The 27,475-nt window shown below is 42.2% G+C and overlaps 1 protein-coding gene across 2 annotated transcripts; it reads left to right on the top strand.

The window, feature by feature from the left end:
• Positions 1-1,701: 1,701 nt before the first annotated feature.
• On the top strand, positions 1,702-25,841 carry UBE2G1 (ubiquitin conjugating enzyme E2 G1). Of its 2 annotated transcripts, none has more exons than XM_051635792.1 (6): positions 1,702-1,994; positions 16,881-16,983; positions 19,714-19,811; positions 20,883-21,061; positions 22,439-22,562; positions 24,630-25,841. In XM_051635792.1, exons 1-5 carry the CDS (start codon positions 1,949-1,951, stop codon positions 22,523-22,525), a joined length of 513 nt encoding a protein of 170 aa, XP_051491752.1. In that variant the 5' UTR covers positions 1,702-1,948; the 3' UTR covers positions 22,526-22,562; positions 24,630-25,841. The 2 variants fall into 2 exon arrangements, with proteins under 2 accessions (XP_051491752.1, XP_051491753.1); XM_051635793.1 differs by lacking the exon at positions 1,702-1,994 and adding an exon at positions 12,633-12,836.
• Positions 25,842-27,475: the final 1,634 nt, after the last annotated feature.

Genomic DNA, 27,475 nt, shown 5'->3' with positions numbered 1-27,475 from the left:
TAAGATTGAAAAAACCTGAACTGAAGCAATACAAAATGCATTTTGGAATTAGAGTCAACCTACAAAGGAGAAAGACTTTCACGGAGACTGACTTTGTCTAAGAACACAATTTATGAGATGAATTTCAGTAATAGTAGCATACACGGTGGGATGTCTTGTATCATCCTAGTTTAATCATCAAAGAGGACACAGATTTAATCAGAACTGCAAGAATATCTGGGAATAGTACTCTGATTAATTGTACTAGCACAGTAATGAAAGTCTCAGACTACACTAGGCCTTCCAAATTGCAGCATGGGAATTGACTTTAGCATTGCCAGCTAAAATCATCACTCTTACAGTTCTCTTTGCTTCACTGCAAGCCAAGTTTGGTGTTCACAAAAAAAATCCAAACAAAACCTCTTGTAGTAGAACAGAGAGTTGTTTTTCTAAAGGATTTTAACATTTTGGCAAATCAATACAGGATAAATCCCTTTGCAGTAACTTCTTTCTGCAATGGAGCAGGGAGTTTCCTACTTTCTGCCACTGGTAATAATGGTTCACCCAGTTAGCCAGAAATTGCACTTCTTGAGAACTAAAATGTAAACTCAGAGAATCCAATAGGAATGCTCAAAGCTTATGGCAGAGGAGCAGACCAGCTCATCCCTCTTATTTTAGAGCCTCACACACCTGCTTATCACAGCATATTTTTCACAGTCAACACATGAATATACAGACAATTTGTATTTTTGCCAGTCCTTCCCTGAGCCATCTACTTATGTTCTTTGGGAGAAACTATCTTAACTTCTAGCTCTTTCTCTCAGTGGTGCCTGTCCTCAAATTTGCAGTCATCTTCCAAAACCTCCTTTTTTGAAGGCTTTTTTTTTCTGGAGATCCAAAATCAAGACTGCATGCTTCAGGATGAAGCCCCTTTACCTCACAAACAACAGGTTTGGCTTGGGTATTTTATACCTCTTTCTCTTTCCTGGGCACACCTTCAGCGCAGCTCCCCCTCACACAGGCATCCCCATCATCTCCACAGATGAAAACCTCCAACTTTTTCCAGCCGCTAACTCCTTTCAGCCTGCGCTTTTTAGCTGTTCTTTTCATCCTTGTCCTGGTTTGAATCGACCAGGATGAAGCCGATTTCCCTTTTGACTGATGCTGAAATTGACTTCGTCCTGGCTCAAAGCAGGACAATCCTGTGCTTTATAGCTGCTCATTTTTAGCCCCTCCTCAAAAACTCCTGTATTTTACCGGGCTGGGGGAGATGGCTGCAGTGTGAGGGCAAGCAGGGCTTTGAGGAGGGACAAAACGCCCAGATGGCTTCTCTTATTAACTGATCTGAGAGTAGTTCTGTGGTAACCGAGGGAAGACGTGCCCGCTGGCCCTCGGGAGAAGCCCCTCTGCCCTCAGTGAGGTGCCGAGCAGAGGTAAGCAGCCAAGCAGCGCAAGAAGAGACGGCGAGCTACCCCCCTCCTGAGGAAAATCTTCCTCAGCGGTCGCTTTTTCCCTCAGTCCTTGCGGGTTAGAGCTTTAAAACAGAGAAGGGGGGGGGGAGAGAGAACCGACCTTCTCAAGATGGCGGCCGGCGGGCGGCTGGCCCCGCCTCCCCGCCCCTCACAAGATGGCGGCGCGGAAGGGCCGGCGGCCGCCGCCGAGTGCGCCTGCGCGCCGCGGCCCTGGGTGCAGAGAAATTCCTGGCGGGCGGGGGGAGCGGGAGGTGGCGGCGGTGAGGGTGAGGAGGAGGAGGAGGAGGAGGGCGGCACGGAGCCACGGCCCGGCGGCCCTGCCAGGGACCCTGCGTGCTGTGGCGGCGGCCGGCGCGGAGCCAGACCCCCGGGGGGAGCGGTGCGGGAGGGCAGGAGGCCGCTCGTCGCCGCCGCCGCCGCCTCGGGCGCTCGCCGCACCAGAAGCCGCGCCGTCCCTGCCGCCGCTGGGACTCCCTCCCCGGGTAGAGGGGGAGAGAATGACGGAGCTCCAGTCCGCCTTGTTACTGCGGAGACAACTGGCAGGTAGCCGGGCTGAGGGGCCGGTGGGGGAGAGGGAGGGCAGGCTGGCCGGGCCCTGAGGGGACGGGGCCTGCTGTGGGGGCAGGGGCGCCGGCTCGGGGGGGTGTGTGTGTGTGTGTGTGTGTGTGAGGGGGAAGGGGAGATTACGGCCCCCCCCTTGGCCGCTCTGCTGCCCAGCCGGGAGCTGAGGGAACTAGGCCGAGAGGGGGAGGGGGAGCCGTGCCTGGCGATCGCTGCCAGGGGAGCCGGGGGGAGGGGTGCGAGGCCCGTCATAACGGGGGGGGGGGGGGGGGAAACGTTTGCTTCGTTACCCCCGTCCCGTCCGGGGAGCGGGGCTTGGCAAACGGCCCTGCTGGCCTCTCCCACCCCCTCGCCGTGCCCGGCTGCCTCCCCGGTCTCTTCGGAGGGCCTGTCTCCCCGGGGCGGGGAGGAGGGAGCCGGAGCTTTCCTTCCTTCGGCTTTGCGGGGGGGGGGGGGGGGGAGATGTGTGTGCGGGGAAGTCTCGGTGGCGTGAGGGGATGTTTGTCAGGCACCCAGAAGGAGCGGAGGAGGGAGGGAGGGGACGGTTTTCCTCCTGGAAACGGTACCTCGAGGCCCGGGGGTGAATCGCCCCGCTCCGCGCACCTTCCCGTGAGGGCCGGGGCTGCCCCGTCCCGCCGCGGCTCCCCCCTCACCTCCCGTGCCCTGCGCCGGGAGGGCGGATCGGGAGGGGGAGGCCGCTTCCCCCTTTGTTGTCGGCAGGCGCTGACGGGGTGGGGGGGAGAGAGAGAGAAGCGGGCAACACCGCGATCGGACTCGGGGCGGGGAGACCGAGCGAGCGACCGGCCCTGGGGGAGACGAGCGGGACCGGCCGCTGCGGGGGGGGGGGGGGGGGGGGGGGGGGGGCAGCCCGCAGGGAGGGGCGAGGGGGGTCCCTCCGGGGGCGGGGAAAGGAGGAGTTGGGAGGCTGGGGGACAGGAGAGCGGGGAGCGGGATGGTCGCTTGGCTTCCTCGTCGCCGCACACCCACCCCCCCCCGCCCCCTCCCTTTGTCCCCGGGCCGTGCGCGCCGGCCCTGCCTGGGCCGCCATGGCCGCGGGGAGCCGGCCCCGCCGCGCATGCGCGGGGCTCCGGGCGCACAATGCGGCTCCATGTGCCGCGGCCAGATTTAAAGAGAAACGAGCCGCCCCGCGCCCTCCCTCCCTCCCCCGCCTCTTCCCCCGCACCCTCTGCGCGCCGGTTGTGCTGCCTGCAGTCATCCCTCGTTACAGGTCTGACCGGCACCTCGAGTGAACCTGCGTTGCCTTTTTTTTTTTTTTTTTTTTTTTTTTTTGGCCCTTACGTAAAAAACTGCTCCCTACCCCGATAAGGAAATGTGTGCTGGGTGCACCTAAACTCGGGCACACGCGGCTGAAGTTTGCCGAGTCGCCGTGCAAAGGGATAGGAGTCACTAAGCTGCCACGGGAATTCCTGGAGGATGATTTCAGCCTCAGACTTCAGTAGTGTCTTTGAAAGCATAAGGGTGGGAACCAGCGTTGTTAGCAGCAAGGAGCTGGAGTTGCATAACCAGGTAGAGCAGGCTAAATTGATGTGGTTTTTTGCGTCTCCAACACTCTCTTCTGGTTTTAGGTGTTGATAAATTTGAGAAACTTACATAGTTAACTATTAGCACAGGATTCTTTTACCCCTTTAAGGTGACACTCTTAAAAAAAAAAAAAAATTAGTTATCTTGCCCCTACTGCAGCTGCACTTTGGAACATAGGCATGTACCTCTTAGTGCCGTAGTGACCGCTGAACTTGTCACTGACATCCAGTGAGGTGGCTGCATGTTTGGGTGTGCTCATAACAGTAGGTGTAGGCTTACTCTGCAGGAGCTTCGGACTGGATTTGATGCAGAAGCTTCTCTTTGCTATAAATGATCCCTCTAGGGAAGCAGTAGTCTAGAACAGTTGTTCTTTAACTTGATAAAAGTGAGGATTTGGTAACCTAATACAGTTTTTCGGCTGTCTGGGATTTCACTTTTAACTGACTCATGGTGCTCCACGAAAGAAAGTTTGACATTTAGCTGAAGCCTCTCAATAATAAGTATTAGCTGTCAGCTTCTGTTGTGTAGGTTGTTGGGTTTTTTTCTTGTCTTGTGAGACCTTAAGACCTTCTGTGAGCACAGGCTGGTTGGATATATAAGTAGAAGACTGCTAAACAGAAGTTAACCCCCAAGTCTACCTTTCTGCTCACTCTCTTCAGAAGGCTTCACATATAATGGTAAAAACTGGTAAGCTTTTCCACTTGCCCCTCCTAATTGCTACTGTTTCAACTCTGACTCAAGCACTGCAACCATTTACACGTAACATGAAACTCTTTTGTGGGGTTTTGGTATTCTAACTCATGTTAGTTATAATTTGGTATCCTTTTACATGTATTAAAATCAAAACAATACTAAAAGTGATTGTGAGTGCATACTTAAGTGTGTGGTGAGTACTGAAGAAGCAGTCTTGAACTCTTCAGAAGCCCTATTCTGGATTAACTGACCTAAGAAAGAAAGTAGTTTCTTCCACATGTGATAACCTGAGCAAAATCTGAACTAAGCTGAAACTAGACTCTGACACTGCTTTTTCTGATGGCAGGCTACTTGAAGTCGCAATGCAGAGACTGAACTTCATGATGTCTGATCTTCCCTACTGCTGGCTGTCTTCTTCCAAGTCTCAGCTGCTCCAATGTGTGTCCCTTTATTTACAACTACATTGTTCTACCTCAAAACAGAAATCAGCATTGTGGTATTTTTTTCCCCTGGTGCAGGTTGATAGTTCAGCCCTGCTACGTGCAGCTTTTGCATTATAGCAGGTGTGGTGAGGTACTGGGTTGTACTTAGTGGTTTGGTTTTGGAGGATGGTGAACAGGCAGTGGATATAAGTTATGTGAGCTAAGCTAGTGTAAATTGCTCTAGGTCACTCACTTGTCAAATTAGCATTCTTCAGGCAAAGGAGATCTGAAGTTGGAGCTGTTAGACTTGGAACAAGACATCCAGAAGTGGAGGGAGGTTGCCAGGGCAATCAGAAGCCCATATAGTGGTGGAGCAGTTGAGGAATATAGGAATTCTGTAATGGGTGAGGCCCTGGGCAGCTCTTCACAGTGCCAAGAGGAAAAAAACAATGACAGGAGGAGAAAGGAATGTAAAACAGTAGTTCTCAGAATGGTGACCTCTTTTGTCTCCCATATGGTTTGGTTCTTAATAAACACCTTGTGGGGAAAAATAGGTGTCTATGGCATGTAGCACTCCAGCAAGTTGTTTTGGTTGTTGAAGACTGTTAAACTGAAGGTCAGCTGTGAAGTCGTGCTCAGTGAGACCTAAAACCAAAGGTCTTGCCAAAAGACAGAATGAAAATTGACAACATAATCCCAGGTTGTTCCAGTCAGTCTGTGAAGACAAACTTGTATTTTTCCTGAAGCAAACTGGCTTATATTGTAATTTGAGCAGGTAACTAGTACCACAGCACCATGTGTACAACATGCTTGTCAACTTAAGTGGCATGTTCTGGATGCTGATAATGCTATAGAAGGGATATTCAATGACAGTCACAAAATACAACTTCAAGTTAGATGTTGTAGCTTCACAACATCTTTGCTAATAAAATACTGAGCCATACCACTAGGGAATTAGTGTTATATCTTTTTATATAGTTTATATGAGCTATCTCATATAAACTATAGTATTAGCTAAAAAGGTTGGACCAGATGGTCCTTGAGGTCCCTTCCAGCCTGATAATTCTGTGATATTTGTGAGGCAAGCACATATCAATATCTTTGGCAAGTTGTTGTTTTAATTTTTTTTCCAAGTGTTTAAATGAGCTGCTGAGTGGGGATCTCTTGGTTACCAAAGTTAGAGTGCTAGTCTAACTAGCTCAAGCTAGTTCTTATGGATATCTGTGAAGCTAAATGGCTGTTTCTTAAAAAATCAAGTTAATTGTAAGTTTTAGCAGCTTCTGGAGATCTCTTCAATTCAATACACTTTTTTCTCGCAGATTTCTTCTTTTTAAGGGGAAAGGCACTTGGTTATGGGTTAGTAATAATGTGAAATAGAAGCCATGACCTGCCCATTTCCTCTTACGGGTAAGGTGCAGGAAAAGCTAAGAATGAATTAAGTGCCTCTGAACTTGCAGGAAAAGCCAGCAGATAGATCAGCAGAGTTCACCTCTGAAGGGGGGTGTGGGGAGGATAAACAGTGTTCTCTGTACAGCCCCAAAACTTGATGCTCTTTAAATGGAGGCAGGAGACAACCTAAAGTGTAAAGCTGCTCTTCCAGGCTCCAGAGCTGTCAAGCCCAAGGGTTTTGCAGACTGAGGCATTTCTCTGAATGCTTTCATTTCATCTTTCTGCCAAATCTGTGTTGACAAAGACTTGTTAGAGTAGGCAGACTTGTCTAGTTCATCCAGCAAAATCACATAGGGAGGATGCAGTTAAATCAGTACCACACAATGGATCCAGAAGTGCAAGTCCTCATTAGCATAAACATGGATCTCTGAAAACATGGGAATAAACATGTCCTTGTTGACTGAAGTTGTATTGTGTTGTAAATATTCTCCAGCTTAGGATACAGAAAAACCTACACTAGTATTTTTCTGAAACAAGAGAAACATGGCATTATTTCAGTCTAAAGTGTGTACAGCTCTTAATATCAAAGTAAAAATGTCTAATTAAAAATTAAAAAGTTGTCAAACTAATAAATACGTAATGTGACAGTTGAACAATTTTTACTTCCTTGTGTGGAAAAATCTCATAGGGTAATGTTGAGCTAGTTGAATTTCTGGCAATTCTGTAGAATTTACTTTTAAAATATTTGAGTAGTGAAATCTGAGTGAATGATGAAATTCACATTATAGATCAAAGCTGAGATGGCACATCTCTTGGGTGACTAGTGCTCTAAGGAGCCTTTGTTTACAGCTTAGTACTGGCTGTTTACTGTCTTACAGTAGGTTTGTCTACAAAATAATTAGAGTGGCACTGATCTGAAGTATTAAGTTGATGCTAGCCTGTCTTGTCTTCCCTGGAGGGGTTTGCTTGTATGTATGACCAGTAATATTCTGTGTTATCCTGAATCGTTAAGACTTCAAGGTCCTGCATATGTCAAACTCCAGTATAACTTGAAAAGAGAACTCCCTCCTGCCTTTTTTTTTTTTAAGGGACTCTTTCATATTTTTAGAAAACCATTGATCTTTGTTGCTGCAGTGCTTTTTGGGATGCTTAGATACAGCCTGTGTGTACCACTCACCTTAACGCTCTTGCAGTGTACAGCACTGTTGTAGCAAAGAAGATAATCCTGTTTCTTGTGAGGGTGTGTTGACAGAAGCATCCAAGCTGCCTTGCTCATGCTGACTTTATAGACAATATCATTGCTAAAACAGATGCCTTTTTACAGTTGTTACAGTCTGAGCTGTACATGCAGGCTGAATTTTTGTCACACCGCAAATATAATAGATGTGCCTCGTTGCAAACTGAACTAGCTTCACGTATTAGTTTTTCAAGTGTTCCACTCACAGAAATAAGCTGAGCTCTGCCTCTTAAAAAAAAAATAAACCCAGTGTTTATGAAAGCAGTCACAAGAGCAAAAATCTAGGGATGCTGGCAGTTCTGGAAAGTGAGGTTTAGTTAAATTTCAGAATTGAGGGCCTTGATGAGTCAACCACTTGTCTGAGCAGGATGAAGCAGTAACAGCCTCCTTCATAAGCTCACCCCTTGATGGGGCAGCTGTAAGCACAGCCAGTTGGCTCTGGCTGGGTCAGTTTACTAATCTTTCAGGGAAAGAACCAAGCTTAACATAAATGATGAGTTCCTTCCTTCTCTGCTCCCCCCAGACAAGACTTTGTAAGTTACACCGAAGTATGAATGTGTCTGGATCTGGCAATAAAGTGACTTTGTTCTTTTAGAGAATGGTGGAATGGGAGAATGCTGCTGGAGATCCTGTGAAATAAGGAGCAAATTAATACCTACCAAGAAAATAATTTCATTAGGAGAATTCCTGCTTTATTGATAAGATCTTTTTTTTTTTTGAGATGTTAAGTCACTCAAATCCTACAAATATGTTTTGCCTCATGTGATTGATAGTGATTCCAACTCTAGTATTAAAGAGCTGTCTGTTGCAGAAATGTAAACTGTAAGGTTTTATTGATTTGCTGTGTCTTTTTATTTAAGAGAAACTGATCTGAGATGAATCAAGTAGAGTGACTAGTTCTCAAATAAAACCACATGTAATTATAACTTGACTCTTCAGCAGATAATTGTAATTTTTTAAGACAAGGAAGACTTGGAACAGTACATGCATACTTAACTATAATATGATTGCTTGGTCCCTTTGGTTGGTATTGGTACAGGTGGTTTTTCTGAACAGTTTGAAAATAAGTGAACTTTGAGGCAAACAAGCTGTACCTACAAATAGACATTCTGCTAAATTGTCTTCTGATGTGTTTATTGCAACCTCTGTTTTGACCTAGGTGTTCTTGTTTGCCACCCATAAGGCTGGAGTTTTTCTAAATCATTCAGCATGTGGGGTGTTCTGCACAACTAAGTTTCAAGTATTGGTGTAGAATGTAGTGGAAGCATTAAAAAAAAAAATACAGCATTTTGTTTCCAGCATAAAGATTGGGTTCTAATGAAGTGGAACTGAACTGAACGCTGGCTGCTGTTGTGAAAGCATAAGCTAGCCAAATACTAAAATGAGTGTGCAAAGTGAGGTGACTGAAGAGCAGGTGGCTTGGGTGAGGAATAGCACGTGTGATTCTTGAAACTTGCACTGTCTGCTGCTTGTCCCAACACATGGGAACAGAATCTGGGTAATGCTTTACATGCAGGCCTGTGCTATCACCACGTTGCACCTGCTCCGTGCTTCAGTTTTCGGTGGTGGGTGGATATGTCAGTAGACAGGTCTTGGCAAGATCTTTCACTTATGGAATCAGGTAGGTCTGAGTTTTAGGCTGCCCTTGAAGGGTAAATGTTCATATTTGCTTCTCCTTTCTGTGATCAGGTCTAAGGCATGTCAGCTGGAACAGAGATCAGATATCCATACCTTGTAAGAACACTTAAGTACAGCAATCTCAATGAAATAGGATTGCATAAAAATAACTGCTTTCCTGGGCATGGATATTAGTGGTGCTTGTACAGGTTTAGAATAATCATAAAGACTTGATAAAACCCTTTGTAGAGTCTGTGTGAGTTCTTCGTTAAGGGCAACCTATTCCCATGCAGTCATCACAATACCTAGCATGTGAAACAGGCTCCTTTTTTAGGTGGATTGCACTTGGTGCTGATCTAAAAGATGATGTTGTCAGGAGTGACTTAGAGAAATGTGTTTTAAAAAAAATCTGAATAACAATGTCACTCAAATTAGGATGTGCAAACCCGTTACTCATATTGTAAGCAGGAGAGAAAATGAACTGGAAAAGTGTCCTTGTCTTGCAGAACAATGTATGCATATGATGAAAGTTTATGAGGAACTCTTCAGGTGTTAACATCTCCCTGTGGCATAGTCTTGTGATACAGGCTTTCTAGTGGATTTCCTAGAATCATGTTATTTTCTTGTATGTAAAACATACACAGCTTAGAGCTCTTAGCTCTGTTCAGCAGTGCTGTTCCATGACTGGTGTGTATATGGCTGCTCAGAAGATACTTGGATGGAATTGTTTTGTAGCTTTAGTCTTGTTGGTAATTTCCAAACAGCTGTTAAGAAGCTAATTTACTTTTCCTGCAGTCCATGTTAAACTCAACTACATTAGTATGACTGGCACCTAAGATGACACTTGTCCTGCCAAATTCTAGCAGCTGTAGGCAGTAGACATCTGAAGCTCTGTAGGAACCTCTGTAGATGAGAGAATTAAATACACGTACATGCAATTCATCTGACCTGTTTTTGACATCTGCTTTGGGACAAGATAATCATGGAGTTTCAGGAGCTACTTATCCTGGTAAGATCTCTGTTGAACTGCTGCTGAGGGTGACAGTCTCAAATGCAGATGCATCTACTCACCTTATACTTGTCTGACTTGTTGAGCAGACACATGCATTGGACACTGAGGACAAAGTGAAGGTTGTGTGTCTATGATACCATGTGTAATAGATGAACGTGGTGACCCTGTGCTGCAGCTGCTGCAGTTGACTCTGTGTGGACAAACTATTGAATGTTTCCTGCTAAGACTTTTTTCCTTTCACATGTAGACTTCAGAATCAGGGTTCTTTCAGTCCTTTTGCTTACCCTTGCTTTTACCTTTGTGAGACTACTTCCCCCAAAATTCAGACCTTATGAGGAAATTTTTAACATATTTGTTCAACCTCCATTTTAACCTGCATGATGTAACTGGTAGATTCTGGTGTGATGGGATACACAGCAATCTTCAAGCAGCCAGAGAGTTCTTCAGGAAACATTTTACCTCAATTTTAACCAAAAAAATATGCTATTAATATTAATTTGATATTGAATATAAACTGACTGCTGAGAATCTTAATTCTGGAAGCATATTTCAGAATTTTAAACATGGAATTCAAAGGTTTTTATCAGTGTATTTTGTACTTCTAGTGTTCTGTGGAAGCTGATTCGGAGAGGAAAGTAACTTTTACACCACCTTCATCTTCAGAGAAGACTTGTGGGCTTAGTAGGCAAACTTAAGTTACTGAGTTAAAGATATTTGCTTAAGGCAAACAGGTTAGGGGAAGAGGGAAAGACCTTCCTTCTGTGTGTGGTAAGTGTGGGATGCTGGAAAGGGATTGGTTTGTGTGTGTACACAGAAGGCTTCCATGTATGAAAAGTGCTACAGAAAGAAAATGTCTCAAAATAGGTCATCCCTCCTCTTGCCTGTCTTTATGACTCTTGGGTGAAATGATGCACTGGAACAGATGATGGGCTGAGTAAACTGGGTTGTCAGGTCAGATTGGCAGCTGGTTATCTGTGGTCTAATTGAGACTGTGTGAGAGAGCTGGCTTTAAAACCTTTAAGTTGGGATGGATGTCTTAAGGAGCATTGACAACGTCTCGCTGGCCACCTCAGTAGACTTAGGGGGAACTCCTCGAGAACGGAGACAGTACCAAAGACCTGCAAGCTTCTGATTAGTATGTTAAGGGTGAGTTTCCAGCTAAATAGGTAGCCTGCCATTTCAGTTGTCTTGTCTACAGGCACACCACAGCTCATGTGAACATGAAGCTACAGAACATAACAAAAACTTTATTCTTAGCTTATGTCTAGAGTGATGTGACATCTTACTTGTAAATGAATTCCAGTCTCTATCTAATAAAGTTTCTCTGGTACTAAATCTTAATCCATAGACCCACAGTGGCAGTTCTAGGAACTTCTGCCTCGTCACTTTGGATTAATGCTGCTGTGTGCCTGGCTAGGAATTTGATCAGGAGTAAAAAGAAAAGCCAAATGAGACCCTCCATCCTTCCAAAAACCTGCTTCACAGCCTTGGCAAGCTCACAGGTACAGCTGAGAAGGTGGCAAGTGAAGCGTGTTGATGCTCTAGTGCACGAAGCTGTTTAACACCAAACTGAGATGAATTCTGTGAGCAGCTTACCTGTTAATGGTAGCTATACTACCCTCTCCACAAATTCCGTAAACTGACAGGAGAATCAGATTTGTAGAAGTCTGTAATGCTGCCCTCATGAACAGGCAGTATTGCATGAAGCACTGGAAATTAGTTGCTAGGCTCAAGTGAAGAGTCAGATCTAGAGCTGCTTCTGAACTGGTTGGTAATCTCTCTAGGACAGGTTTGTCTTTACTGCTTCAGTCTCCCTCCAAAATAATTACAATATCCTTTGGAGACTTTCTTAATTGCTATCTTATTTGTCACTGCCAAAGTGGCTACCAGGAGTGTGTGTATCTTTACTACGTTTTGTCTGATCTTTTTGGATGAGCTTGTGGAGAAAGACAGAACATGATGGAAGCAGATAATACAGAGCTCTGGGAATAAATCTTTGCAAGGAGATCATGTTACTTCATCACTATTTCAGCCCTAATATTTTAGAATCTGAGATTTAGAGCTGGGTGTTCTGGAAGTCTTGGAGATGTTACCTGACCTCAATTAAGTAACGTAACTGTATGGACCTCATGGCTTGGGGTTTGGAGAAGAGGCTAAAATGAGGATTTTCAGTCTGTACAGTTGTTAGAAGCTCCTGGACTAGTGCTGAGACTCACAAAAGGTAACCAAGAAAAAAACAAGCCTAATGTATAGCAAATGCAAGTCTCTGATATTGCCTGCTTGTTCTGGGAACTGTGTGCAAGTCGTTTAGATCATTCCTCCAGAGCCTTAGCCAGGACTCTACTGTCCTGTCTGTTTTTTCTAGTCTGAACTCAATCCACTGGTGACATAAAACTCTAACACTGTAACTTAAGAGGCTGCCATTAAAAATAATGTAGAAGCTTATATTTTTGAAAACTTTGTTCTGTAATGTAGCTTAAAATGCTCTGAAGTGTTCATATGCAGTGGCTGGCTGGGTGAAACATCAGGCTGAAAAGTTTAGATGCCGTACATTGCTGGTACATGTAGCCATGGGGCTGTTTCTGCTTAGTCATTTTTGTTGACACCGTTTTGCTTTTGGATTGGTGAAAGTCTCTTGGTTTATATAAAGGCAGTTTTAGTGAGTGTGGGAACATCAGTACCTTGGTGTCAACTAAACGCTGAAACTGGAAGCACAGTTTATGGTGCTGTGTTGGCTCAAGTTGAAGTCATTGCTAACTCAGTTCTGCTTTAGTGAGCTAAACTGCTAAAGGAGCACTGTGTTTTGTTGGCAGATGATGTGGAAAGGAAGGAACTGGACACTGAAGTCTGTGCTAGACTTAAACAACTCTGTTGGATTATGGGCCTTTGGTCTTCCCCACCTCCCAAATCAGGTATTGGTTCAGGACTGGGATTAAAGGAGCTGGATGTCTCATTTATAAGCAGCCACAGGATTCTGTTCCCAGTATGCTGCTGCTTGGCAGCTGGCCAGGTGTTTGCTGTGCTGGCTGTCAGCTACTGCTTGAGCTGCAAAGGACTCTACCTGAAACTGCTTCTAGACTGAATGTAAGAATATTTTTTTTTTCTTTAGGAAGAAAGCTTTCTATTACATTAAACTATCGAAAATGCAGAAAATATTGGCAAAAACACTAACCCATAGAGTGTAATACTTAGTAGTAGCACGTAAAATGCACTTAGTTAGGCATGGACCTGGTGGAAATGTGTTAATGTGCTAATTTATGTTTTAAGAGTGCAGCCTGTCTTTAGCTAAACAGGAAATCTCAAAGAAAAATGTAAGTATTGAAAAAACCCATGTGGAGGGATCCAGTTCTTTATAGTCTTCTCTGCTTTTCCAGGACTTGTAGCATAACTCTTCAAGAGGGCTTTGTAGAGGACCTGCACCAAGAGCTTTTTTCCCCCCTCTCCATGCCTGAAGGAGAGAATTGAATCCTTTGCTTTCTGAAACATGCTTATTGTCTGTGTGTTTTGTCTAGGAAAACTCCTGTTCAGGCTACAATTAGTTAACTCCTGTAGTTGGTAGGAAATGACAGATGCAGAGAACAGGTGTCTCCTTTTCTTGAGGGCAGTGTCAGTGTCACCAGAGTCTCTGGTTGGTGGGCAGAAGTTGCTCTGCCTAGCAGCAGATTTCTGTGACTGGGAGCATAGGGTGTGTGTGATCCTTTCTTGATGTAGCGGCATCACTATTGATTTGGGATTTTAGTGCACTAAAATGCATGGGTTTTACTACTGTGAGAGTCTCAACTCATGAAGAAATAGAAGGTACTACTAGAACTCTTCTGATATGCAGCATTGGCTAGATCCAGGGGAAAAAACCAAAACCAAACAAACCCTAGGCTTCAGTGTTTGCAAGTTTTAACGAGTAGCAGCTCTTAGCTACCCATAGTGAAGCAGCCAAGGATTGTTTTTCATGTCCCAGTACAGAGCTTTCCTGAGATTGCCTTTTCTGTCTGCCAACCAGCCATTAGTTGATGTTCAGGTTAGCATAAATAATCTGGATGGACAACCTCATTTTAACTTGCCTGTGGTAATTTTACATACCTCTAGTGGAGAAGGTGCCTGAACTTATATCCATGGTTTTACCTCCAGTGAAAGTATTTGTGCAAGGAGTAGCTACTTGAGCTAAGCCTCACTATTGCTAATGTGGAAGGAGAATTAGAACCTTTCACAAGCAGAGACCGATGCTACTTTCTGTAAAAAGCAATATAATTTGCTTTACAGGCAACATTCAATAAGCAAATTTCCATAACTGCTGTAACTGAAGATTGTTATCAGTGGTTGTCCCTTTTGTACAGTTTGCAGTTTTTCTATGTTACAAGAGTTGGCACCCAGCAACCTTATTCCTTCTCACAAGATCTCTTGCAATATAGTGCTGCAAGGTCTTGGGTATGAGTCAGGGTGTAAGAGTTGGCTTTAACTGGGAACAAGTACATGAAAAATTTTGCAAAGGACTTGTGCAAAATAAGTCACTTGGAGGCTGAGACATGTAAAAAGAAATTGAAATAGCACGAATCAAGAAATAGAGAAGAACGTGTATGTTGGGCTCAAAAATAATATGGCATATTTAGATAGAGAGAAAGAAGAATGCTGAATTTTCCAGAGTCTTAACTTCTGGCTGGCTTGTTTAGTCTTATCACTGAAAAGTGATAACTAGCAAACAATTAGTAAGGTAGATGTGGGCAGCTTGAATGATACCAGTTTACAATGAATTCAGCATAAACCCTTTCCTCCCTGTAGAAATGCAGAAATGAGGGAACTTGTGTTTCAGAGGCTTAAGTTCAAGTTTGAAAGTGTTAAGGTGAGATACTCAAATCTAATAGTTGCACTTGACTTTTGTAGTTATGTTATACTATAATGCTAATATAATACCTGAATGTTTGACTTCAGTGTCCTGAAGAGAGGTGACTTTTTTGCACAGGCAATAGACAAGTTTCAAAAAAATAAAATCCTGCATGAAAAAGCAGGTTATATTCAAGTACTAATGTGGTGGAACTTTTAATATCTAATGCTCAAGAAGACTGTGTAATAAGGAGGTAGTAAAACACTGGTCCTCACTTCATCTGAGACATGTTGTCTCTCTGCCCCTTTCACCTAAAATTTAATAGAATTGTTTCTCAAGCTCATGCAGCTGTTTCCCCAAAGTTTCATAGATGCCAGAGGGTGAAAGCTGGTCTGATTAGTGGAGTTGTGGCCATACTCTATAGTTTTTTTTTTTTGTTTTGAAGCTTGTATCTTGGTTAGATAGTCTGCCATACTACATTTTGATTTGAAGAAAGCGTGATTTGGTTCAATACATAAGTCTTTGTCCTGCAACTTGAAGAGTGAATGATTGACCTCATCTGTTGACTGAACTCCTGCTGAGTAGCTTCTAAGAAAAGCCCTTCCAAAATATTTCTTGGTATTTTAGCATTGAGTCATCTATGTGGATAAATCTGACTCTGAATTACCAATGGTCAAACCAAGTTGGTACTGCTGTTGTCTACCTCTTCAGGACCTTGGTCCTTCCTGTGAGCTGAGCACTTTCTCTTTGCTCCTGTGTGGACTTAAACCCTTTTGTGTAGGTGTTGAATTGATTCTTCTTGTGTTGTTGTAACTGTGCTTTAAATAGTTAAGAACTTAACTGGCAAACAGTGACTGCAAGCTTATAGGCATGTCAGTTTGGACTTAATAGTAGCCTTTTCTCCAGAAAGGTATGAAGTTCTCACTTGAAATTCTTCTGCTTTTACCTGAGGGCACAATAAGGGCCTCTGAACTTGATACAGTTACTTGGTTTACAAAGAGAATATGTAGACAAACTGTACTGTGGAATATAATGAGGGCTGGATAATGTCTGACAGGATTTAAAATAAATGCAGTAGTAACTGTAAAACAAAACAAGTCCCTAATTTATTCTGGAAATTACTGACTAGTTAAAGGAACAACTTTTTTCTTTTTCTCCCCTTCCCGTATCCTAAATACCCAAGATCCATCAGAACTTCGTGTACTGTTGGAAATGTTGGATCAATAATTTCAATTTGGCATCAATATAACATTTTAATTAGTTTTTGACCTGAAGCTATTGGTTAAGAGATGTTCTCTCCTCCTCCCCACCCTCCAAGTTGAATTTCAGGTAGAACTCATTTGAGGTGTACGTGTCCAAGTCTCATGCTTTTACCTGGAGCAGTCTGAAAACAAACTCAGTGGAGTCTACATCTAAGTCTGACTTCTGCATAGCTATTTCCAGATAAGCCTTTTATCTGGTAGTAACTATATGAAGTAGCATATAAACGTAGAATCCTGTATTGCTTATCACTAGTGGATAAACTGTGAAGCAAAAGAAGAAAAAAAAAAAAAAAGGCCCAAATCCTAAACTTGTTTTCTGTGCTATCTTCTAGTAATTCAGACTATTAGTAAATCACCTTCAAAATGCACTGGGCAGAGCTCTCAAATGTTTTCAGATTCTGAAAAAAAAAAAATAGAATTACTTGAAGGGAAGTAGGATGCTAGTTTCAAGTCAGAGCATTGTGTGAGTTTGTTCTTCTGTTAAGGTTTTCTAGAGTTAAAGACAGACTTTAGTTTAATCTGGCTCTTCAGGTTTTTTTTATAAAGCAGCGTGGCTTTCTTATTAGTAGAAAATTGGTTTTCTGACTTGCACACACACACCTGTTGGTATCCAGTTTAGGAGACCATGTCCCTTGGTTCTGAGTTCCATTGGCCCTTCTGCACATGATGTACATGATAGTTTGAGAGCCAGAAGATGGGTCCTGGCTCTGGTGTGTGTGGTAGGAGTTGAGGATACTTCCCCAGTCTGTCAGTCCATCCGTAGGTGCCAAATCACTGCAATTCATGGGGTGGGTTTTTTTTTTGGTCACGTATAGAGAAAACAGCAAATGCATATCATAGACACCTAAAGTCACTCTTAAATTCTTTTTCCTACACAGAGCTCAACAAAAATCCAGTGGAAGGCTTTTCAGCGGGCTTAATAGATGACAATGATCTTTATCGATGGGAAGTCCTTATTATTGGTCCTCCAGATACACTATAGTAAGTACTGATACTTATACAGAAACTTAAGTGAACTTGGATTTACTAGTTCTAGTTGGGTCTAAGGGAGTAGAAGTTAACCTAAATCTTGGTATCAAGTTAGGTAATGCTGGTCTGTTGCTAGTAAAATACCTGTAAAGAGCTGAATTTGCTATGTAGAAGCTCTAAACTGCTTTGCTCCCCTGGGAAAATGCAACACTGATCCCTTTGTGCTTGTGTGGAAATGAGAGAGAATGGGCTACACTTAAAGGCAGCTTCTGTTTTCTTACACACTTAAGGCAGGTATAATCCTCTATTTGCTGTTACTGCTGTGAGGCTAGGCTATCAGTTTAGCTGATAGTGTAATGTTAAACCATTACAACTTCACACCGGTGATTATAGGAAAAACTTCAAGAGGCTTATCTTTGGGGGAAAACTGCAGCAGGCTGTAGAATTGGCCTCAAGTCTGTCAGTTTGAGACAGGAGGACTTAATGGTATGACATGGAAACAGGTTCTATGCCCAGAAGTTTCAAGTGTATCCCTTGAAGATGAACTCTGTTCTCCTTCATTAAGCTGTTCCAGTGGTAAATTACTGATACAAAAAGCCTAGTGATGTTTATTTCAGGTCAGTTTTAGTTCCAACATGAAGCTGTTGTACACTTCTGTCTGCAGACTTCTGAATAAGTACTTAAGCACAGTAATCAAATTGCCTTTTTTCTCCTCAAGCTCACTGCATTGTGATTCTCAAGTCTTGCATGAGATTAATTCTCCAGCTTCTGTTGACCTCTTTTTAAACAGTCTTGTAGTGGCTCCATTATATTCTCATGGCCATTTTATAAATATTGTCAATAAAGAAATACTGCTTCTAATTGAACCTGTTATGTCAAAACATAAAAACCTGTTATGAACCTTACGTGTTAAAAATTGCAGTAGCATTTTTTTCACCACTGCTGAGCTTGTTTTGAGGCTTTTTAGATAGGAAGCTCTCTTCTGTAGCAGTTCTTAGTTGCTGCTTTTCAAGGTAGCCTTATATTAAAACCTTCCTCCCTGGTCTATTTTATGATGACAGTAGAACAGGAGAGTTTAACTTCACAATTTTCCAACTTTAGTCTGATTCCTGGTCCCACTTTTATGCTGAGTTTACCTAAAAAGATTTTAGACTCAGTGCATGGCTCTACTGACAAAGACTCCTTTATCAGGAATATTGCTAAAAATGGCACTGATCTCCCTTAATTGATGGCTGTACTTCATTAACTGGTTTCTAATGTGTGCCCAGTTAAAGAGTTGTATTTAGTTAATGAGGGGCAACAGGTATGACACACAGACTGGTAACTTTAGGATCTGCTGCTTTAAGAAAGGAAAGAAGGACTTTTTCACTTTGAAAGTAAGTGGATAAGTGGTTTGGGGCTATCAACAAATGTAATCTAACTCTTGACTAGTGTGGATGTTAAAATAGCCAGTGTTTCTGGAATTCTTAACCTTCCTGGGATCCAGGATTCTTTGGAAACTGCCTGCCTTTTCAAAAACTTGTGGAAAATGAATACTGTGGGTTCAGATCCCCTCAGCTGCTTTAAGAGCCAAGTCACATAGATCTAGTGCTTTTTGGGTTTTGTTTTGGTTTTTTTCTAATGCTTGCTAGAATTGCACATCTTTGGTTAGTGGTGGTAAAGCTTGTTATTTTCTCAGTAGCCTGTGGGCTTTGGATGCTGTCTCCTATTCCTTTACAAATACAGGAGAAAAAAAAATGCAGTGAATAGCTTTTGTCTTTTCTACACCAATTCTTTTGTCTGTGTGGCTGCTGAGGAGCAGCCTGTCATACTGCACATCTCATACCACTGTCTGGGGAGGTTATGCTCCAGTTTTTGTAATCTCTGCCTTTGCAGTTTCAATTTTGTTACAAACTGCAACTACAAGAGATGACAGTAACAGGGCAAATGCTGCTGTATTTACATTAGCAAAGTATTCTCTCTGTAAGGCCATTTCATATAGGCCTTCACATTTTTCCAAAAGGGACTATTCCTGGATATTAAAACTGAGTTATTTTTTAAAAAATGACCACCACCAAGCTGTTAACTTAGTTAAGTATGGGCCTGTAGCTCCACATAAAAACTGGGTGTCTTTTTATTGTTGTTTTCCAGTTTAGTGGGTGACTGTCATGCAGAACACCTCACTGTTATGTCTGAGTCCCTTTAGCTTGGTGTTGAAAAGGTCATATTGGAAGCCTTTTCACAAAGTAATGCTGTAGACCCAAATATAGAGCTTTCTGTAACTTTGCACTGAGGCTTCCTGCCACAGACTGATACCAAGAAATAAGGACTGAGGTGTCTGAAAGAGGAAAATAAACAGGCATCTGCTGGGTTGTACATGAGAAGGGGAGGTACTGGGCAATATCTGTTTTTTTTTTTTTCCTCTTAATAACTGTACTGGGAGGAAAAAAGTAAGTTGTAATTCCAGATGGTGAATTCCTTGGCAGTTTTTTCCCTGTTTCTTTTTGTGTGTGTTTTTTCCTCTCTGGAACATCTTCCTAATTCTAAAAAAGATACAGTGGTAGGGAACTGGCAGTACCTTGTGAAAGGATCTTCTCCATCTAGAAATTCTTAGCATTGCATATGGAAATGATGGTGCTGTTAGTTACTAACGTGATGTTAAGCTGTGTGAGGGGTAGACTTAGGGCTTCTGATACAGCAGTAAGTTCCAATCTTTAGCTTAAGCTTACAAGAAACTCTACTAAGATATTTTTGGTTCCCCAGTGAAGGTGGTGTTTTCAAGGCTCATCTTACTTTTCCAAAAGACTATCCACTGAGGCCGCCAAAAATGAAATTCATCACAGAAATCTGGCATCCAAATGGTAAGAAATGTCTACATTTTAGTTTCTTTATGCAATTAAGAATTAAAATGCAGTGAAGACAAATGGTTACGTGTCTGTTTGTGTTAGAAATAGGAAATTCTGTATTTACTTTACCATCTTCACTACACAATGAAGTAATAATCGTGGCAGGGTTTTTAATGGTGCTTCTCTCAGACTGCTCCTGAAAGTATTTTTCAGAAGCTACTGAAAGCAGCTTCTTGAATTCTTGGTATGTGAAGGTTTTGGTTTTTTTTCCTTAAGTGCAGAATTCTGGTCTGAGGAGAAACCTGACTTCTATAGCTGCCTTTTGTTACGCCTTCAAATATTTAGTGTTAGTAACTTTGGCAGTTGAATACAGAAGGCCCAAGGTTGTCCTCCTTCAGTGAAGCATGAAAGGAAATAACAGCATCCTCTAGTCCCTCCAAAAAAGCCTCCTCCTAATGTTTCATTTACTTATGGACTGCTGGACATGGATGGGAAGGTAAAATAAAATGGAAGAAGGTTTTTACTGAGAGGAAGGAGGGATGCTCTTCAGTTTCTAAAGTCATCGTTGAAGTTGCAGATGTTGAAAGCTGAGAGGAGACCAGCACAATGCTCCCATCATATGGGGCAGAGAGACTGTTTTGATGCTGTCAGTTTGAGATCTGCAAATACCAGAGTACATGTCAGGCAGTTTATAATTCTAGCAGCTTAAATCATAATCCAATATATTGCAATAATATCTAGCTAATGCTGTTGCTGTGGAAAAAAAAAGTCTGTCTAGTTTGCTGAGTTTAACAGAAAAACCTTCAGTGGGAGTCTAAATAAATAGTCTTGGAAGTTGCAATGTAGTAAGTTCTTTCTCTCCTTGTGCTTTCTCTACCAGAGGTCCAGGCATAAGAAGAGACTTCCACCAAGTCCTATTTATTACAGGTGGAGTTCAGTAATAGTTAATTACTTCCCTATTTTGTGAAGTGTCTTCACCAACACACTTCCAGACTTGCTAAAGTGAAGGTTAACAGTTCCACGACTATCCCAAAGCAATGCCAGCATATTGTTCATCACTGAAATATGCCTTGTTCTATTTTGTAGTTGACAAGAATGGTGATGTCTGCATTTCAATTCTTCATGAGCCTGGAGAAGATAAATATGGCTATGAAAAACCTGAGGAACGTTGGCTTCCCATTCACACAGTGGAAACTATAATGATTAGTGTTATTTCTATGCTGGCAGATCCCAATGGTGATTCTCCTGCTAATGTTGATGCAGCGGTGAGTTTTCTTGGTCAACTAGCTGTCTTCAGTGTAGAAACCTAAACATGATTGGAGTTTTACTTCTAGTTTAACAAACAGATAGAAAGGAAAACAAAGAAGCTGACGCTAGAAGGGCACCAATTCAATGTTTTTCTTGGCCTTAAGCCACCTTGCATAAGCTCTCCTATGTTCCAGTCCAAGGAGCCAAATGCTTGCTGTATTAATTGCTGAAAAAGAACAATTAATTAGTCGCTTTATTTGTGCTTTCACTGGAAAGAGAAAACCTGCTGCACTTTCCAATGTGCTGACAGGCTGTGTGAGCTTTGGAGGTGCTGAGTGTTAGGTTGTATCAGTTATCTTCATTTTCTCTCACTCAAATTGCTTCAACCTTCACTCCAAGTAAGGGGTGAAAAGGTGTTGTGAGCTAAGGTGCTTCAGGTAAAACAACGTTGGTTTGTTTTTTTAACTTCTTCCACAACCCCTCCAGTAAGAATATTTTGCTTATATGGAAAATGAAGAACTGTAGAACTTCTGTCCTTCAATAAGGGTTTTCTTCATATTTTCCCAGCACTTCTTTGCCAGTCTCCAACATGAAACCTTAGTCACAGTGTATGATGCTCCTGTGCTTTCATCTGAGCTTGTCAGGAGGTTGGCACAAAAGCCTTAGAACTGGCTGTGCTTTTTCCTTGTGGGTTTTGGTGATACCATGGTGTGCAACAGCTCATGGTTCACACTTATCTTCCTGTTCATCTTTACCTTTGTTCTTTGTCTGTGCAGTTGTGAAATGAGGTACCTGTCACAGAGATCATCCCCATAGGTGTGCTGAGCACTCTGTTCAGGTCTTCCTCATGGAGCCAGTATCTTGCAGCTATATCTAACTAGGTGTTTTCTTTAAGGACACTGCTGTGCCTCTTCTGAATACTGTGACTTCTGTATTTCTATCCTGGAGTGCCATGGCTAGGTTGAAATGGAGTTGAAACTGTCCTAAAAATCACAGAATAACTACTGGCTCCACAGTAGCTAGGTACATTTTTTCATCACTGCAGTTAAATATATTTTCTCTAGCTCATAACAATAGCTTGTGGCCTGCAGTTTGAGTTTGCTGCTACTTTGCAGCCTGAAGTAAATAGACTTTAGCCTAAATACTGTGAAATATTGGTAGCCACCATATTAGTTTTGGAGAATGTCTAAAATTCCAGGGGGGGAAGGGCTGTGTCTTCACTGTCTTGTTACCACCTGCATAGAAACCTAGAGCAAGTTTTTGAAGTCCTGAATGTCAGAGGTTTTCAGTGATTAGGTGTTGACTAGATGGCTGCTGTCTAAACACCAAGAGACTGCCTAGAACTTGTACATTGTTACAGGGCTGACATCTGAAAGCTGTTTGTTCAATTACAGAAGGAATGGAGAGAAGACAGAAATGGAGAATTTAAAAGAAAAGTTGCCCGCTGTGTAAGAAAAAGCCAAGAAACTGCTTTTGAGTGACACTTATTCAGCAGCTAGTAGCTTCACTTTTTTCAGGGTAAGTATCCTTCTGAAGACTAGTTGCTTACCTGAGTTGAGGGTTTCCTGCCTAAGTGTTACTGAACTACTCTTTCTTTCCACAAAAGCAGAAAATAAACCAAACCAACTTTTCTTCTCAGCTGCATAATCTCGGTGGAGCTCTTTGGCTGTATGTGATACTGAAGACTAAAAGAATTTTTAAATGCAATAACAGCCTCTTCTGCCAAGATTGTGGAACTTCTGCATTTCAAATTTGCTTTATCAGTATTCATCCTTCTTTATTAGTAGTGCTGTGGGCTTACTAGAGCTGTATTAATAAATCTGTGGGGTATTAGAGCTGTAATAGACAGGAATAATCATTATTTCATGTTGCTTATTGTGAGAAGCACTTGTCTGAATCTTAAAGCATCCTGCCTTTCTATCTCAAGTATGTGTGTATATATATTTGTTAGGAACCATTCAGAAATTGTTTCTGGTATCTGTGGGAATTTTAATGGAAAGTCTACTTGCATATCAGAAAGGATCAAGTGGAGATACTGCCCATAATAATATCAAGAAAGGTGGTGTTCTCTTCAGCAGCCCAAAAAAACTTCTTTACTGGAGAAGGCTTGGGAATAGCTTGGGAAAAACAGCTTTATTCTGCTTGGAAACTGAGCTGTAGCATGTCTGAGAGCTTAGACAAGTTTTGACCTGAGAGTAGTTGATGTGATATTTACACTTTATGCCACCCTGTTAAAAATGAGCTTCTGAGTCAAGGTACTCACTCTAATTTGAACAATCCCATCCTAGTTTTAATGGGAATTAGTTTTTTTTTCCACAAAATAAGCCCTTGTGGAAAGCTCTCTATTAAAACGTGGCCCTTAAATACCTGGCTTTTGGTCACTTTAATCTTGGTATGCCAAGGAAAAACTTCTTCAACATGCTAATAATTTCCCACTCTTGCTTTTCAAAGCAAAACAGAACTTCATGTTGAAGCTGCCCTTTCTTAATGGTTGGTTTGGCAAATAAACTACTCTGACCCGTTTAGCTGGAGAAGCCCAAAACCATATGTACTAGTTAGTTAGCTTCAGTGTAGGAAGCTTGTGGGGGAAAAAGAATAGGGCACTTACATGCAGTTTAAGGGGGTTGTACTATCTGGACAACTAGAACAGCTTATGAAATGATCCTGCCAGTTTTTTCCTCACCAAGGTTGTACAGGAGATAGTTTCCTTCTTATGATTTTGTCAAAATTGTGGAGGTTGAGGGTGGGGGAAGGCTCCATCTGTGACAAACTAGTACTGCAGTCTTTTCTCTGCAGAAATGCTTTGGTTGAATGGAACCTTCTTCAGCATAGAAAGAGCATGAAAATACTTAATATTGATCAAAAGGCTAAGCATAGGAACTGAATGATTTATACAACTGCCTATAAGTAGAGTGCAGGAATTGTTAATGCAGCTGACAGGGGTTTTTCTGTCTCAGAGAAAGGGAGTAACTGTGAGTAACACTCCAGACTGTCCTTAACTAACCTCAGCTCCGTTGCCATGTTAAACTTGGCTGTAGTGAAACAATGCTCATGACAAATATTTAAGTAATTGGCTGTGTTGCTTTTTTGGAAGGCAAAAGCTTTTCTAAGTCCTGGTGACTCCTCCTAAGTAAGTGATGGGCAGTGAATGGGATGAGAAGGGGCCACAGAGCTGGTTTCAAACAAGCACAGGCTGACTTGCTAGCTGTGGTGTCACTACTTACTGAAGCACTGCTGGGCCATTTCCTTCTGCACTTTGCTGTTGAAGCAGCAGCCATCCTTCACAGTGAGTTCCAGTGATATGTCTGCAAGTTTTTAGCCCAATGTGTGAATAATCCAATCTTCACACATTCCACACTTGACAAGCAACATGAGTGACAGGAGCCTGAAAGTCTGATAGTTGAGCTTGGATGCACAATATGCTCAACTAACTCAAGTCTTTCTCAGGTGATGATCTCCTGTATAGAGGTATGTAAAGTTCTTGAGCAAGTTATGATCTCCCTTTTTTTTGAGCTTGAAACACTATTTAACATCTTTAAGTGGATGCTGAGGGGTTTTATTTTAATAACTCTGATTTCTTTGTAGGTCTTCAATTGAGAAACATGGCACTGTTTTTTTCCTGCACTCTACCCACCTATTGCTGGACTTCTGTTGTAACAAGTTGGCAAACACTGGCTGGAACTGGGCTGCAATAAAACATGCCAGTTATCAATGCTGACAAGAGCCTAATAAGTGCCAACACAAGATGATTACACATTTTGAAATCTAATGAACTGCTTTAACCTTCAGGAAGAATTGTAAAGATGTGTACATAGCACAACATGATCCGGATAATATATATACTGTTCATGTACATCCACAAATAAACATCGTACCAAATAATCCTGTCTGTAGTTAGGAATGGAATTGTGTAAATTCTAAAGATTTTAGCAGGTTTTTCTCTCCCTATTCATTGTTTCCTATCAGTTTAAAACAAAACTACAAGCAACCAACAACTTGTGAAGCATGTCAAACTAAAACCAATTAGCATCAAGTTTTTTTTTCTTCCCCCCCATTTTAATTTTCCTTTGACCCACTGAGGCTTAATTAAAATCTCTTGCTTATTAAAGTTTAGTATCTTTTTTTTGGTTTTTTTGGAAATGTGATCCCTTTTATTTCCCCTATGAGAACTTAAAATTTTCCTAATTAAACCCTGAAAGGATTTGCTATCAATTACTTGTGTCTTCTTTTATGATGACCTTTTTAGTCTCAAAGATGTTTTTGCTTTTTTTTTTTCCTTCCCACCCCTTTTTTAAACCCAATTGCACATACTTCTTGAATTGGGTATAGCAATAAAACTGGCCATGGAGCACCCACGAGCAGCCTGTTGGATTTTTAACTTCCAAGGGACTTGAGCACTTTCATTTGGAGGTTAAGTTGACTCAGTTAGTCCAAGATAGGAAAGAGCTGCTTTTTTTATGGGTGATTTTCTTTTTGCCTTTTTTCATTGCCTGTTTGTGGGGTGGGGGCTGTGTGGGGGAGGCTTGGTTTTTTTTTTTCTCAAGGTTGAGTTCAAGCATGCACATCTGTAGGCTTTCAAATTACTAACTTCTGGGTTTGGTATCAAAAATAGTTTCCCTCCTTTTCCCTTCTCTCTCTCTCTCTGTGGCCCTTCATATTCTTTGCCTTCTACTTCAGAGTTCTCCTCACCTAATGTACAAAGAAAATGGCGATGTATATTTTCATGTAATTTGATTTTTGGAATTCTGTCACCTTCTGTAGTGAGTTCTTCCAAAATATAATTTTTTCCAATAATAATGTGTCAAACTGGCTGTCTTGAGTATCTAAGTAGGAAGGGTAACTGCAGTAAAGCACAACTTACCTGAACATCTTCAACACCATAAAATCAGCAAACACTTGTTGAATTTGACATACTGTGTTCAATCTTGAAGTAATTAAAAAGCAAACAAAGCACACACCTTTCTTCCTATTGGAACCATCTTTGGCCCTCCAGTGAGCAAATACTGATCTTGGAGTATCTGATAACAAGAGTTTTCCAGGCCTACCTGGAATATTTTTCTACCAAAGAAACTTCACAGTGGAGCTTGGAACTACTTGACTGTTCTCTGCTCTGTACAGGTTTATGCAGCTTTTAACAGCACAGAGTAACCCACTAATAACTCAAGAGTTCCAGTGTTAAAGAATCATCTTGTAAGAAGCCCTCAGTACCACTTTGCTGGCTGGTCATGCTTTGTTTCAGGTTGCTGTGCAACATGTGTGCTAAAAGGCAGATATGACATGTATGGAGTGGTGGGCTGGGGTGGGAGGAGAGGGCAGCTTAGTGGTGATACAGCCACGTGGAACACACAAATCCTTATAACTGTAAGGTGATTTACAAGTAAAAGTGTTGTTTCCTCCTACAGGTGTTTTAGCTAAACATAGATGTGTTTAGTTTACATATTTACATATGTTACATTTACATATTTAGTAATTATTTTAATGAGTTAAAATAACTTTTCACTGGCTTGCATGCTCATGTAGGCAGGCAGATGTGTGCAGGACTGCAGAGTTATTAGTGCCCAGGCTGATTTTAGTTCCTCTTCAACTGCTTGTCTAAAACTGTGTGAGAGGGGGTTTCTTGCCCACCAGCTGGCTCCTCTTCTTCACTTACCTAGGGGTCAAGACTGCAGAATCTCAGTGGCATGATGCCTTTCTCTCCATAAACAAAACACTGGTAAGAAGCTACTCCTCCTACACCTAGCAGTGGTCTTCTTCCCCCATCAGTTGCTCTTCCTCTTCCATAGTGTATTGAAGGAGCTGGCAGCAATTCCAAGGTAACTGGTGCTGCTTGCAAGTTCAGCAGTGTTCTCTGTTTTGTCTTCCTCAGTAACAGATGCAGTTCACAACTGACTCATCTATGAACTTTAGTAGTTTAAAGCTTTGTTTCTCTTATTTGTTCTCCAGAAGAGCTGCTTGTTTGTTCTTCAAGGAGTAGGCCTGGAAATACTAGTCCTGCATCAGTGGTAGGGAAGAACTGTTAACTCCACAGCAGTTCCCCTCTTTGTAAATTACTCAAAATATAAATCCACTTCAGTTTGACTTACCCAGTTGGTTTGTGATTCCCCATGACCCCCATGTTCCAAAGGGAGGAGTGTTACTGTGAGATACTGTCAAGATTTACAAGCTGCAGGTATGGCTAATGCCCAGTTAATTAATGAAAGAGGCAACTAAGGGTCTGGTGCCAAATGCCCAGGTTGTAGAAAGCTTCTGGCAGGCACAGAAATGGCCTATGTAGCTTTTCTGTGAGCACAGTTGGTTTTTTGTTTGTTCTTGCCCTCCAAGTGAAAGGAATCTGGCTATGAGGGTTAACTGATCCAACCAGAAATTTCTGCTTAGCCTCAAGATAAGAAAACCACTGAAGAGATGCAGTACATACAAGTAGTACTAGAATA

Source organism: Apus apus, chromosome 18 (assembly GCF_020740795.1).
Source record: "Apus apus isolate bApuApu2 chromosome 18, bApuApu2.pri.cur, whole genome shotgun sequence".
NCBI lineage: Eukaryota > Metazoa > Chordata > Aves > Apodiformes > Apodidae > Apus > Apus apus.
The sequence above is the reverse complement of the archived record's forward strand: the minus strand, read 5'-3'. Positions and strand labels throughout refer to the sequence as shown.

Coding starts and splice junctions, on each gene's coding strand:
- UBE2G1 (XM_051635792.1), top strand. CDS start 1,949: ATGACGGAGCTCCAGTCCGCCTTGTTACTGCGGAGACAACTGGCAG. Junction 19,812..20,882: donor AGAAATCTGGCATCCAAATG/GTAAGAAATGTC, acceptor TCTATTTTGTAG/TTGACAAGAATGGTGATGTC. Junction 21,062..22,438: donor CTGCTAATGTTGATGCAGCG/GTGAGTTTTCTT, acceptor GTTCAATTACAG/AAGGAATGGAGAGAAGACAG.